General features: G+C 42.0%; 1 protein-coding gene and 1 pseudogene across 4 annotated transcripts; both read left to right on the top strand.

Annotated features, from left to right (window-relative positions):
* LOC136511587 (uncharacterized) overlaps positions 1-13,432 on the top strand; it is a 240,639-nt pseudogene that overhangs the window by 10,406 nt on the left and 216,801 nt on the right.
* On the top strand, positions 4,797-11,941 carry LOC136514029 (uncharacterized). Of its 4 annotated transcripts, none has more exons than XM_066508011.1 (14): positions 4,797-4,951; positions 6,193-6,288; positions 6,457-6,513; positions 6,645-6,778; positions 6,865-7,131; positions 7,293-7,471; positions 7,992-8,035; positions 8,770-8,850; positions 8,933-9,079; positions 9,175-9,299; positions 9,375-9,647; positions 11,117-11,250; positions 11,336-11,416; positions 11,509-11,941. In XM_066508011.1, the coding sequence occupies exons 2-14, from the start codon at positions 6,204-6,206 to the stop codon at positions 11,621-11,623; spliced, it is 1,722 nt and encodes a 573-aa protein (XP_066364108.1). In that variant the 5' UTR covers positions 4,797-4,951; positions 6,193-6,203; the 3' UTR covers positions 11,624-11,941. The 4 variants fall into 4 exon arrangements, with proteins under 4 accessions (XP_066364108.1, XP_066364109.1, XP_066364106.1 ...); XM_066508012.1 differs by having other exon boundaries at positions 6,457-6,546; positions 6,684-6,778; XM_066508009.1 differs by having other exon boundaries at positions 6,457-6,546.

The following is a 13,432-nucleotide window of genomic DNA, read 5'->3' as shown; positions in this document are numbered from 1 at the left end:
CTGACTAACTGCTAAATCACATCTGTTGGATGCATGCATCTTGACCTCCTGCGATTTATTTTATAGTAGCAAGAGCAAGTACAATAATTGGCTTATAGTCAAGCTAACTAATATTTTTGCTGATATGGAAGAGAAGAGAGAAGGAAGGAGACAGAAGAGAGCTTGGCTCCCATGCAAGTACCAAGTTTGGACACGGAAGAATATGCAGTAGTGGGTCCCAATAAAGATGTATGTGAGAAGGAATAGGGAAGAGAATAAAGACATATAATAATAAAGAAATTTTATAGACAAATAGAAGACTAACTATTGTATAGCTTGGCTCTTATAACTTGGCTTATAGCTAAGCACTTAGCTCTATTATTGACCTTGCTCTAATGTGTGTTTTGTTTCATAATCGAAGTCCAACGCTTCAATCTTAGCTAGCTAGCTGCAGCCTGCAGGTCAGGGATTTGGATCCCTCGACTCAACTCGCGTCGCATCGCACACTAACACGACATGTTTCTATATAACCAAATAAAAAAAAGGTAAAATTGGTTGCTGGACACTGAAAGTGACCACCCTCTGCTCCCAAAATAGACCGATTTGCTGGAGGACACTCTGGCTTTTGGCAATTTTATTGCTAGACACTCCGCCTAATAAAATATCCGTTTCTAGCTTTTGAGGAGAGAGGAGCACGGTGAAATGTCCTTTTTGCCTTTGGCTCTTTCTTCTACCTTGGTCTGGAACACAAAAGGTTGAAATAGTCTGCATAGGATTCATAAGTTGTTAGTTTAAGTGCTTGTAGAAAAATATCATTGTATGATTGGTTTAATTGAACTATGTGTTACAGGGTATTTCAAGTGCCTTCGCTAATTTGAGAGATCAATGCAACAAGATGCGAGTTTTCTTTGGGTGTCCTACCATAATTGACAAGGGTCAGCATGATGATGCCTTCGAGGTCATTAACCATATGCTATGCAATTTAATCAATCTGCTACCTCAATTATCTCTTTGTAAATAATCTCTCATGTAACTCCACTTCTCATGAGCTGTAAGTCGTAGACGGGTTGCCTCCAATTATCCCAGTGTGTTGTATTGTTACTTCTGCTTTCATTTGTGTTTAGGTGTGAAAACAACCGTTTTACATCATCTTTATTGCAATCAACTATGTCAAATTCTGCCAACAACGAAATAGTTGTATTGTCTTGGTTTAATGTTGCGCTCCCGTTGCAATGCACGGACACTCACCTAGTATAGTATTAGAAACTTGAATGTTTTGACTGTTCCACTTGTAAATACATGTGCCCCACACTGAGTCACACCTTCTCGACTTCTACAAGCATTAAAGAATTCTCTGAATTCTAAAATTGCAAGGAAGTGTAAAAGGACCGATGACTGAACACACAAGCCCTTATGGCAGACAAGCTCGGGGGCTAATGTCGATGCCATACCCCGGTATCCTGACTAAAGGATTCGCTGAAAGCCAACTCTAGATCAGAAGAGATATGACTAGGAACGACAAGCCTATTCAAGGAAGGATATTTTAGGATTACGTAAGACTCCGACTGGGATACGACTTCTTAGCTTGTAGGGCAAGTTGATCCCGGATATAAATAGCTAGCGATCCCTCTATTGTAATAGCTACATTGTAATCTTCAACTCGCCGAATACAGAATACAAGAACACCACACTGGACATATTACTCGACCACGAGGGCTGGAACTAGTATAAATCTCGTCTTCCTTGTGATTGATCTTTGCACCAAGCGGGGTTCCCTAAGAACCAAATATCTACCGGTAAAAAACACCGACATCAAATAAGGCCCACTTTCTCATTACCGTGTATCAAAGGTAAACAAAGCCAAGAAGGAAAGCATATGCAATAGTATTGACTTTTTGAATATGCTAACTGGAAAATTTTTGTAAAGGGGAAGTTAACAACAATGCTTAATTAGGGCCTGTTTGGGACAACTCTACCGGCTCTAGATCCACTAATCCACGAAAAGTTACCCAAACACACTGGCTCCACCAAATCCGGATTCACCAAAAAGATAGATCCAAGGGCCATATTCACTAATTTGGTGGATCTCCTCAAGGGGTGCTCCACCAAACTAGAATTGGTGGAGTTGGAAAAATTATCCACCACTGCCACTGGTTACATAACTTACCAGTTCGTTCTATTTTTTTTTATTTCCTCCCCGCACGCGACCCCGACCTGCGCCGTTCGTTATTCACCGCATGAGACGCCAAGCTCCGTCTCCCGCGCCTGCTCGGCAGGGCCACTACAGCCCCTTCCGCGAGCTCCGGCGAGTCTCCGCCCACCCGCCTCAACCGCGCCCAGAGAGGCCGCCATGGCCGGCCACAGGAGCTCCAACCGGCCGCCGCGGTCCGCGCCTCGCGCCGTCGGAGAAGCAAATCCCCCATGTCGGCGACGGAGCAGATCCCATCCCCACCCACCTAGAAGCCTGAGCTCACCAAGTTCTACCTCCTCCCATGCACCCACGCCCGTGAGCTCCACCAGACGGTGCCGCGTCATGGCCGCGCCCGCCGGGGGCCACGCCCGGTCGTCGGATCTCCGCTCGCCGTGGCCGCGCCCTACAGTAGTAGAATAGCAGATGCAACACAGCAGCCGAAGCCTACAGGTGGCCGTGCCGTGCGGAGTGCACTCCTAGCCTAGAGAAAACAGGGAAACGAGAAGAAGACCGGGCTTCCGGCTGGAGGAGGAAGAAGACAGGCAACAAGCTTTTTGGAGACGGGCAAATCTGGCAATTCCAATTAAAATGTCCTTGAGTGGATCTGAATCTACAGTATAGTCAAACGGTTCCCTGGTAGATTCATGGTGGATCTCAGATCCACTAGTGGAGCTGCTCCACGGTGAATCTCAGATCCAGATTCATTTTTTGACTAGTGGAGCTGTCCAAACAGGCCCTTATTATGAGTGTTTGACACGGGCACCCTAAAGAACAAAGGATTAGCTTGTGCCAGGAGACAGCTTGCTACAGAGAACATAACTTCTTTCTCAGTACATAGACTGTATCTATACCTAATACTAAAAAGGTAAAATTTCTGCTGCGTTTTTTTTCTGCCGGCCTGTCCAAATCCGGCTCGGTCTCACTCTCACCCGTGTTCTCTCCATTATGCCAATTTCTTTTCTATTTGCGTTAACCGAATGGAGATTAGAGTAGGAAAGAGAACAGAAAGAAATACGGGGTTCTAGATGTAAAGATGCCAGAGAGAAAAAGGTGGAAGGGCATTAATAGTTTAAACAATATATCAGGATTCCTGATGCAAAATGTTCAAAACCAAGTGGGCGTCTCCTGGTGGGCTTCTTTTTCGACCTGGACTGAATCCTTCATGTTGGGTCGGCTTTTTTGACTGGACCAAGCCCAAACAAACCTTTTTCATTTTCTTTCGTTTTTCTGGTTTTCTATAAAAACAGAGATCTTGCAAAATTCGCAAAAAATCATAAAAAAATCAGAAAAATGTCAAACCAGTTTTGTTAGCTTCATAAAAATGTGATCTATCCATAGATGTTATAAATATTATTAGATTGTGCTTTTTTTATTAATTCCCAAAATTTTTTTTATTAAAATATGGATTAGTTAATGGTACAACTAGTTATTCCATCAACTGAAACCTTGGGCAGATTATTGTCTAATGAAATCTAAACAAATGTATTTATGTAATTCTTGACGAGGACTGTCGTGTGAAAAATCAAGAGAGGTCTCCTGTCATAATCATTGGTGGACAGACCAATCCTTGACACATTGACAAAAAAAGTTACGGAGATTGATATGATGCGTTAAAAAAGCTACAAAGGTCGATATTGAGTCAGAGAAACACATGAGTAGTATGAAAAATAAAATTTATGATATATTTATATCTAAATAATTATGAACTTTGAAACGAAAGGAAAAAAATATGCCAAGGTGTATTTTAATTCGATACATGTCTAATAGGACCTTGTTATTTATTGCCAGCATTAACTTTTATATTATGGATGTGACGGTCATCATAAAATAAATTATAAAAGCATAAAACATAAGATACGTACCATTCAAGTTATCGTTTTGCATGAATATTTAATATTTTTTTCTTCTGTTGCAACGTACGAGCATATTTGCTAGTACTGCATAGGACAAAGAAAGAGATGTTCCGCATAAACTTCGTTACGGTGAAAAACATAGTAATGATGATCAACGAAGAGATACTGCTATCATTGGACTGGTACCAATTTTACTATTTAAGGTTAAACGGTTTGCTCCCAGGACAAAAGGCTGTGCCGTACTATTCATGGCATTGCAAGAAACAAAGGATAAAAAAAGTACATTATCAATATGTGCCGTACCATTCCCAGGACAAAAGGCTGGGCCTTATTTGGGCTGTGAACTGGAGTTGGGCTGATTTGGTTAGCATTGAGATAGCTAATGGATGGCATCGGACAGGGGCAAGGCACAGGTGACTTTACTTAGCAACGTTAGAGCATCTTCAGCGATCCCCCAATAATATGGTATTAGAGTAGCCTAAAATTACTTTTTAATTTATTAGGAAAGTTGCTGCAACAGTACCCTAATATATCTCCTCTAATACCCATATAAAATGTGGGTCCTGCTGAAATATAAGAAAAAATATGGCTGAAAAGTGATAGTTGGGATGGTCCTATGTTATCGGAAGAGTTGTATCTTCGTTAAAATATTTTAAGGGAGAGATCAGAAAAATATTAGTGGCCATAAAAAAAAAAGAGTATTGGAAACTGCTGAAATATTAGTGGCCATAAAAAAAAAAAGAGTATTGGAAACTGCTGGAGGATGAAAAAAGCGCACCTGTCCCCGATTTAGAGAATCCGCGCCGAGACCCCCGCCGCTCTCGCTCGCTCGCTCGCTCTCAGTCTCTCTCTCCAGTCCCCACCCTGCCGGCGAGCGACGGACCGGGCGATCGTGCTAGGGGTGCCGCGCTGCCCCGCGCCTTCTAAGGTACGCATGACCCTCCTCGTCCCTTTCCCCGCATCCGTGTGTGACTTCATGCACCTAAACCCTAGTTCGGACCCTAAAAATTTTGCGGCGGCAGAGGGGCACGCCGAAATCCCACCCCTCTTCCCCACGTTTTGTGTCTACCGGGGTGTAGCGGTGTTTGTTCGAGTCGCATCCAGCCGATTACATGTGTCCATCTGATTGGAACTTTGGGCTTTAACGGACCGACTTCTTTCAACAAGATCCGCTTGATTGGGTGGTACAATATTGGTGTTCAAGTATACAGCCCTTTGTTTAGAAATCCGATCAAAGAATCGATATACAGTTTCAGATTAGTTCGATAGTATTCCTTTGGGAGTTTATTTCAGTGCAGCATAATAAGAGGTATGGCCTTTTTTTCTTAATAGCTCCATGGTCCATGTTTGTATGGCCTCTTTCTAGGCAGATAAGAGAAATCTTAAAAGTGAGAAAGTTGTTGGTTCAATTGTGCGGCTGCCTGACTGCTTCTATGGTACTTCTGTATGTTCGGTCTAGACTAAGTAGTAGTAGAGAACATATATTACATATAGTCCAACGGAAGGTAAAGCCTAGTCTTGACTACCTTAACACCGGTATACTACAACCTGCACCAACAAATATGGGCTTCAGTGAGCTCTTTTCTTTCAGCCTTTCAGGTGTCTGCGGTAATGCCCTTTGCTCCAAGATACCACTGATGTATGTTTTCAGGGAGCAAATCGATACTTTAAATACAGTTGGATAAAACCCAAGGAATAGGCTACCTGGTAGATACTTTCGATACATCAGGTGTAATAGAGTAGAGTGTGCAGGCATTTTCATGTTAGCACTCCATGCTATAGTTGATGGTTGAGCTTAGGACTTGTTTGTTTCCCTCCTAGATTATATAATCTAGCTTATGAGTCAAGCGTAACATAGTAAAAGACCACCCTAGATGCCAAAATAATCTGAAATAAGCTGCCCAGGAGATGATTATTTCAGATTATTTCGGCATCTTGTCTGATCTTTTATTATACTACCATTGGACCATAAGCTAGATTATATGATCTAGGAAGAAACAAACAGATGCCAAAATTGTCAACGTTGGTCTTTCAGTCCTGACATAATGGCTTTTATTAGCATTCCGTTGATTGGTTAGACGGTTATAGTTTTACATTGTTTTTTTATTACTGCTTATGGCCCCCCATATTTTGCCCCTTTGTTATATTTCTAAAACAATTCTGCTTCAGCCTTGAGAAAGATGCGGAAAGCTAAGAGGGGCGGCGGAGATCTCACTATAAACTTTTGTAAGAACAGAAAATCTTGCAATGCTGAGTGGATCTCAGGTCTGCTAGTTCTTCTTTTCTGCTATTTCCCCTCCTCACCCCCCCCCCCCCCCCCCCCCCCCCCCCCCCCACACACACACACACACACGCACGCACGCACGCACACGCATTTTCACAATTTTATTGGAGCATTCACAGTTGCCTTAATGTTTTCTTTTCTTCAACTAGGTCGCTTGCATGATGGGGACTCTAGTCAAGATGTTTGCACTAAGCTATCTGATTGGGGTAAAAGTGTCGTCTCAATTTCTTTATGCAATGGTAATTATATATACTGCTACAGTCTTCTTAGTTTTCCAGCAAATATATATTGAAACACTACCAGTTAAATGATCCGAGCGAGTTGCAATCTTCTGTAGGAGACATAACCTTATTTTCATGCTCGGGCATGGCTATAGGACACGATGGGTACCGCCGTTCAAGGTTTCTAACTTCTGCAAGTTTGGTTAGAGCTTTCCATGGTAAAACAAACGAGCACTATTTTGACTTAAAGGTTGGCTCCGACATTCACTGCTTATTACTATTTTGTTTGCTTCTGATCATTATGTAATCATTTCTTGCCTTATCATTGTTTTGTAGATTGAAGTGCGCCGTGAAGGCAAGGAAGTATATAGGGGTTTTTTGGCTGAATATGATTTAGTTCACAACTTTGCTGTAGTCGAAGTCTGTGGCTTCCGTGATGTTAATGTTGGAATTTTCCATCGTGAGCTGAAATCTGTGCCCCATGGTGAGGCATGTGCAGTTGGACGTGATGTCTCTGGTGACCTAACGGCCAAGAGTGTGGAATTGGGTGGTGATTTAAGGGTACATAAGGATGATAAAGATCTTGACAGTAAAACCTCAAAGGTACACTCGCATGACAATAAAGCCATTTTATTCTGTTTAATTTATTTTATGCATGTAGGCAATAAAAATGAATTTTGTTTTATATTTAAATCTTGTTCCATACCATTTATGTTTTGTTCAAATGTAACCCTCGTTGCCTGTCACCTTTATTGTACTATTAGGCTTGGGAAGGTGCAACCATTTTTTCTTTTGATGGGGAAGTTGTTGGCATGAACCTTTTTTTTGTTACGGAAAGAGCAGTTTTCCTACCATGGGGCACAATTTTGAAGTGTCTGGAGCGTTACTGGACATACCTGGAAAAGGTGACAGGTCGTGCACGGCCAACAAGTTTGGTTTACGGGTATGTCTAAGTGATGTATGCCCTTCATTAGTTGACCTACTCCATTCTACCTCACTTCCTCTTCTCTTGCATGAGCTTAGAAGGTCAGCCTTTTGTGTTCCAGACAGCATATGTATGTGATAATCTGGCTCATTCACTGCTCTTCCTTATCTTGTTTGGCATCTGCGCTTTTCAGTTTCTCAATGTTTACTTCAAATATTAACTTGTTTCTTTGACACCTCAACCAAAATATTTGTTGTTCTTAGGCATGTATCACAGTTTCCTTGTATTAGATTTTCCGTATTTCTTATGCCATTGTTGCAGCTGTATGTTTGTCTTATTGAAATGTGCACACTAGAAGGCATTATCATCATGTTTTTCATCAAACATTTATTATATCCATACAATTTCAGGTCATATTTTCTCTATCTTATTTTTGGCCTATGATTCTACTTAGGTTTTGGCACCATTTTGTGTATTAACACACTGGCTTGATCCATTTTATTTTTGGGTTAGTGTTAACTATTATTTTCTTCTGCAGGTTTGGAGCACCTGTAGGTGGTAAATCTAACAGCCACCCAGAAGGTGAGCCTACAGCCACTCCTTGAGACTTCTTAACATTGTGGTATCGTGCAAATTGTTGCGGCTTTGTAATGATATCTATTTAGAAGCTGTGCAAGTTTAGCTTTTTACATTTTTATATCAACTAGTTTTACTCTTTTACTTGTACGCTTATATTGCTTGAGTATGTTCATGCACACCACCAACTTCTAATGTGGATTGCTGATCAGGTTGTTATCGTAATATAACAAACATTACATGCTGATCATTATGCACACACAGAATTTATGTGAATTGTAGTTACTCACACATTGAAAAAAACACTTTGGGTATGTGTACATACCCCACGGTATGTGCAAATACCTTTGGGTGTATCTACATACCCAATCTAAGATATAACCATGAAAAAATTTAAGTGGAATTCATATTTTTTTTTTGCATATGGTCATATATCGCATTTACTGCATAGTAAAAAGGAGTATGTCCATACACTGAATGAATCCCCACATCTTTGTCTTGCATACCACTTTGAATAATCATGTATATGCACATACTTTATTTAGACACCCCAAGTATGGTCAGATACTCTCTAGATTGTGAGATACACATGTGGGAGTAGTTACTCCTGGGAGTAGGAAAAAGGCTTCCTATATATAAAATACGCCTATCATTTCTGGACGGAGGGAGTATCAGCTAGTTGTGATCACTTGACCTTGTTATGATATATCAGTGCTGATCACTTGACCTTGTTGCACCAGGACGCAGGGATTGTCTCAGCCAGGAACACTTAGATATAGACGACTCGGGTTACCCTAAGTTACCATCAACCATGTTAGATGGTGAGTCAGCGTTTCTATATTTGCTGACCTTTTGTAGCTCTCCTGTACTACTAATAACTATTCCAAAATCTATATTTCTCAGCTGGCATGATTTTGGTCAATACTTTTGAAGAGCCTTTTGGCGATATACGTGGTGGCGATAAACGTGATAAAGGTGTCTGGACAAAACTTGGTGAAAAAGCTTCTTCTAGAATAAATCGCAGTGTTGTCGCACTGGCTTCATTCAATGGTGACTTTATAGCGATGTGCCATTTACTGTTTAATGTCTGTTTTGATCACAACTAGCTGATAACCAGACTACCTGATATCCAAAATGTGGTGCAGGAGAAAAAAGAATTTTTGCCTGCACGGGTTTTTTTATTGGATGGAATGGATCTACAAAGATTTTGACATCGGCAAGCTTGATTAGAAATTCTGGTGACGAGAACAACATTGTTGAAAACTTGAGGGTTAGTGCTCATTATTCTGCGATTGCTTGTTCTTTTAAGGTGCTGCTTAAGTCTCATAATTTGTATCATTTTCAGATTGAAGTGTTGCTTCCAAGCAGCACCGAAAGCATAAATGGGACATTAGAGCATTATGATCTACATTACAATGTTGCTCTAGTCAGTTTCAAGAATCGCTATGATCTTCGTCCAGCAAATACTCTGCCTTCTTGGCTTATGTGTTCTGATGTAGTAGCTATAGGGCGTTGTTTCGAATCATGTGCATTAATGGCTACGAGTGGGAAGCTGATTTCCTCTTCAAGTGCACTTGATTGTTACTTACTTGTACATTCCTCGTGCAAGATTACTAAGGTAATTATATGTTTTTGTATGCCTACTTTTTTATGGTGAGTAAATATAGAGTCAATTCCCTATTTGCCATTGGAAAAAGATGTGCTTCCTTATCTGCCATTGAAAATTTTGCAGTTCCTTATCTGCCATCAAGTTTATCTTCGGTTCCTTTCGTGCCACTATAGTGTACAGAACCTACTAACGGTGCTATTTGGTATATGAAAAGGCAAATATGCCCCTAGGATAGGACACAGCAAATGTTTCCATGTTTCCTTTCCTGCCATTATGGAGTGGAGATCTTTGTTTCCTTTCATGCCATTAAGGTGCAAAGACCTCTATGTTCAGTTTCAAGCACACATAATATTAGTTCAAATGGTAATAAAATGTTATCCAAAACATGACACAAAAACTGGTCTGAGCACATTATCAAAAGAAAAAAGTGAGTCTGAACACATAGTGCATAGAGATGACCCAAATACACCAAGTCTGGCATGCAGTTCCTAAGGGACAGAAGCTCCACAGTAATGGTTTAACATACATTGGTTCATAGAAACCAAGCCAAGCAAAAGGATGACATGCTCACAGCTCACAGCACACTTTCACATCACAGACTAAGCCTTCGAATGCTTCTGGTAGACTTCGAAGGACTAGTAAACAGCAGCTTCTTGCTTCTGGTAGCCATTGCTGGGCTATCAAGTGGCTGCAATATCTTTGCCTTCTTTCTTTTCCCTTTAGGCTTCTCCTTCGCCCCATCCTTCTCTTTCCTGGTTGTCGCAGCAATTTTCTTTCTTTTCTTGGCTGGCACAGCAGCAGGACCTACAGCTTGCCCATCTGAAATGGACATCGACGCAGCCATAAGATACTCAATGGAAAGGGCCTCTGGCTGCCACTCGCAGACCTACACCTAAACATGTATGCATAAACTCATTTCAGCCCCCACAAATAGTCACAAGGTCATGTAAAGAATCTAATTTGATATCTTACCTGATCGATTTCCCAGAACATGATGTGTCGCCTTTATCTCTCTCTCTCTTTTCAGTTGAAGCCTCAGAGCTTTGACTACATAAGGAAGTCACTTAGAAAACACTGCAAATTTTAATGGAAACATAAGACAGTAAAATTGAGTGCAAACCTTGGTGGAAAACTCATACAAGTGGCCGGTGCATCATCATCAAAAGCAACAATGCTTGACTCCGTGGCTGGTGGTTCTGCTCTTCTTTTTTGGTGGTCCTCTGCATAAGATCAAAGGAAATAATGTAAAAACAGGGTCATTGCACCAAGGAATTAATGTAAAGCCATGTAAACAACCGTTTCATGGACTTGTATTGTTTGGGCCAATTATTGAAGCTCTCTACTAGGTTGTTGGTTACATATCTTTTTTCAATGGCAAATAGGGAATTTGCTCGTAAATATATAGTCGCATCAGAGTGAGTTGGTTAGCAATACCTATTTGGAATAGAAATCACAACTTGTCCATGTCACTTTGCTAGCTTGGGATTGGAGGCCCTCTTGTTACTCTGGATGGGGATGTTCTTGGCATGAACTTCTATGATAAGAAGATAGGAACCCCTTTCCTGTCATGGTCAAACATTGCTAAAATTTTAGCATCGTTTGAGGAAAGAAGGTATTCAAATGCATATCACATATGTTATTTTTCTGAGCATTTTAAGAAGTTTGCTGCATAATCTATTTAATGGTATGCTTAACAGTAAGACGGGAGAAATTTGCAATGATACCTCTGGTGTGCCTTTGTGGAAAATGGACAGGGATTGCAGGGATAGGTTTAACAGGTGGGTATCCTGATGCATGTTGCTATATGCTTGGGGCATTTCATCATATAGAATGACTGTCAACAATTATGATTTAACATTCATAACTACAGGTGGCCTGTGCCCATGCCATGCTGGCGGCGTCCTGATTATGTGGATGAGGATAAATTTGATCCTGATGATCGCGAGTACTGCTACGTGAAGGGAGTGAAATTCAGGCTCTTATAGATGCACTCACGCCCTTGATTCTTCTCTCCATATCGTTGCACCTGTGCCACTTGTTATGGTCCTTTTGTTGCCAAAGTCTACGTGCTGCTTCTGTTTCTTAGAATTATCTTGTGCTATGTCGTGTAATAGCATGCATTGTCGTACTCGTTAACCGACTAATTAGTTTCCATTACTGTTTTGGGCCATAAGACAGTATTATGCATTTGGGCATGTTCGGACTTCAGGATTCTTTGAAAGAGATTGAAAGCAACCTGTTTGGTTCCTTGCCATTGGGGGCAGAACTATTCTGTCTATGATAGCTGTGGTGTTTTCATCGTTTCATTTTTAGTATTTTCTCACTACTATACTCCATGTTTCTTGAATCTTGAGTCACATTTTCACGCGGGCAGTTTGTGTTGATGTGCGCCGCCGGACACCGCGGCCGGGGGTCAACTCGATCAGCGAACTGTTGTAAACTCTAAAGGAAAGGTCTGGAAGGTTCTTAAAGAGCCATCCTAGTACTATTCCGTATGTGGGCTACTTCACTAAACGGTATGATTCTCACCGAGAATCCACCGGATGCTAAAGTTGAGTAGATGTCACATTAGGTAATTAGGTACTAATTAGAAAGATTAAATACGAGTCTAATTAGGCTTGATAGATTCGTCTGGTAAATTAATTTTAATCTGTGTAATTAGTTTTGTAATTAGTCTGCTTTTAATACTCTATGCATGTGTCCACAGGGACTAAATCACCTTTACATTTTTATCCAAACACTATGACTAAAAAGTTTATTAGCCAACTAGTCATCCTTGCTAAATGAAACTAAAGCTCATCTTTAGTCAGGCCGCCTCACCTTTTAGTTAGTTTAGAGCCAAATATCCTAACTAAAAGGGACTAAAATGTATCTTTTAGTCTACCAAATCAAATAGGAAGTGACTAAACTTTAGGAGCTTTGAACCAAATAGGGCCTTAATCTATCTATCTCCCTAACAATAAAAAGATAAAATGTCTGGCATTTTTTTCGTCCCGCCCATTCAGTCTAGGCCTAATTGTCGGCCCACTCGCTCCCGCTACATTCCTTGGCTGCCGGCCTGCTCCCCTGGCTTCCATCCTCGCCCGCTCCCCGTGATCCCGTCCCGTCCCCCTCTACAAAAAAAGGAAAAGAAAAAGCCGCCGCCGCTTGCTGCCGTCGCGCACGCCGCTGCCATGGGTGGCCGAGCATCCGCCGCCGCCATGGATGGCCGAGCAGAAGCTCTGCCGTCGCCGCGTTCTACCGCCCTGCCACCTTTGCCGCCCAAACCGAGAGCGCCACCACATCCTCCTCGCCCAGCTGGCCATCTCCATCCGGCGTGTTCGATCTCCGGCCTCTTCCGTGTTGGGAAGCTGCACAGCCACTGCATCTCGGCCGTCGTCGCGGGTGCCGGCCGCAGAGCGCGGATGCTCGCTGAGCGCCCTCCTCCGCTGTCGCAGCGCTCCTTGCAGCGCGCCGCGTCGCCGCGTCCGACTCCGGCATCGATGCCGATGCACAGGCGGCTCTTGCGCCGATGCCCGCCCAGCTCGCCGCGTTCGGCACAAGGCACAATTTTGGCCAAGCAAGTCGGATTCGGATCGGAATTGGATTGGAATTGGAGTCGAATCAAGACTTCAGCTCCTATGCTCCTGTTGCTCTGTGTTGGTGAGGAAAATTGAACTGAACGCAGAACGGAATCGACTTGGGTCAGGGATGTCCATGATCTGTTCAAATTCAGGTTTCTATCTTTTCCCCCCCTTTTCCCTCTTATATATTGTAGCCCAGGATTCTTCTTCTTGTCAAAACACCAATATAAT

The sequence above is a fragment of the Miscanthus floridulus genome, chromosome 16, assembly GCF_019320115.1.
Source record: "Miscanthus floridulus cultivar M001 chromosome 16, ASM1932011v1, whole genome shotgun sequence".
In the NCBI taxonomy this organism is placed as follows: Eukaryota; Viridiplantae; Streptophyta; class Magnoliopsida; order Poales; family Poaceae; genus Miscanthus; species Miscanthus floridulus.
Note: the sequence above shows the minus strand (reverse complement) of the source record. Positions and strands in the feature narration are given on the sequence as shown.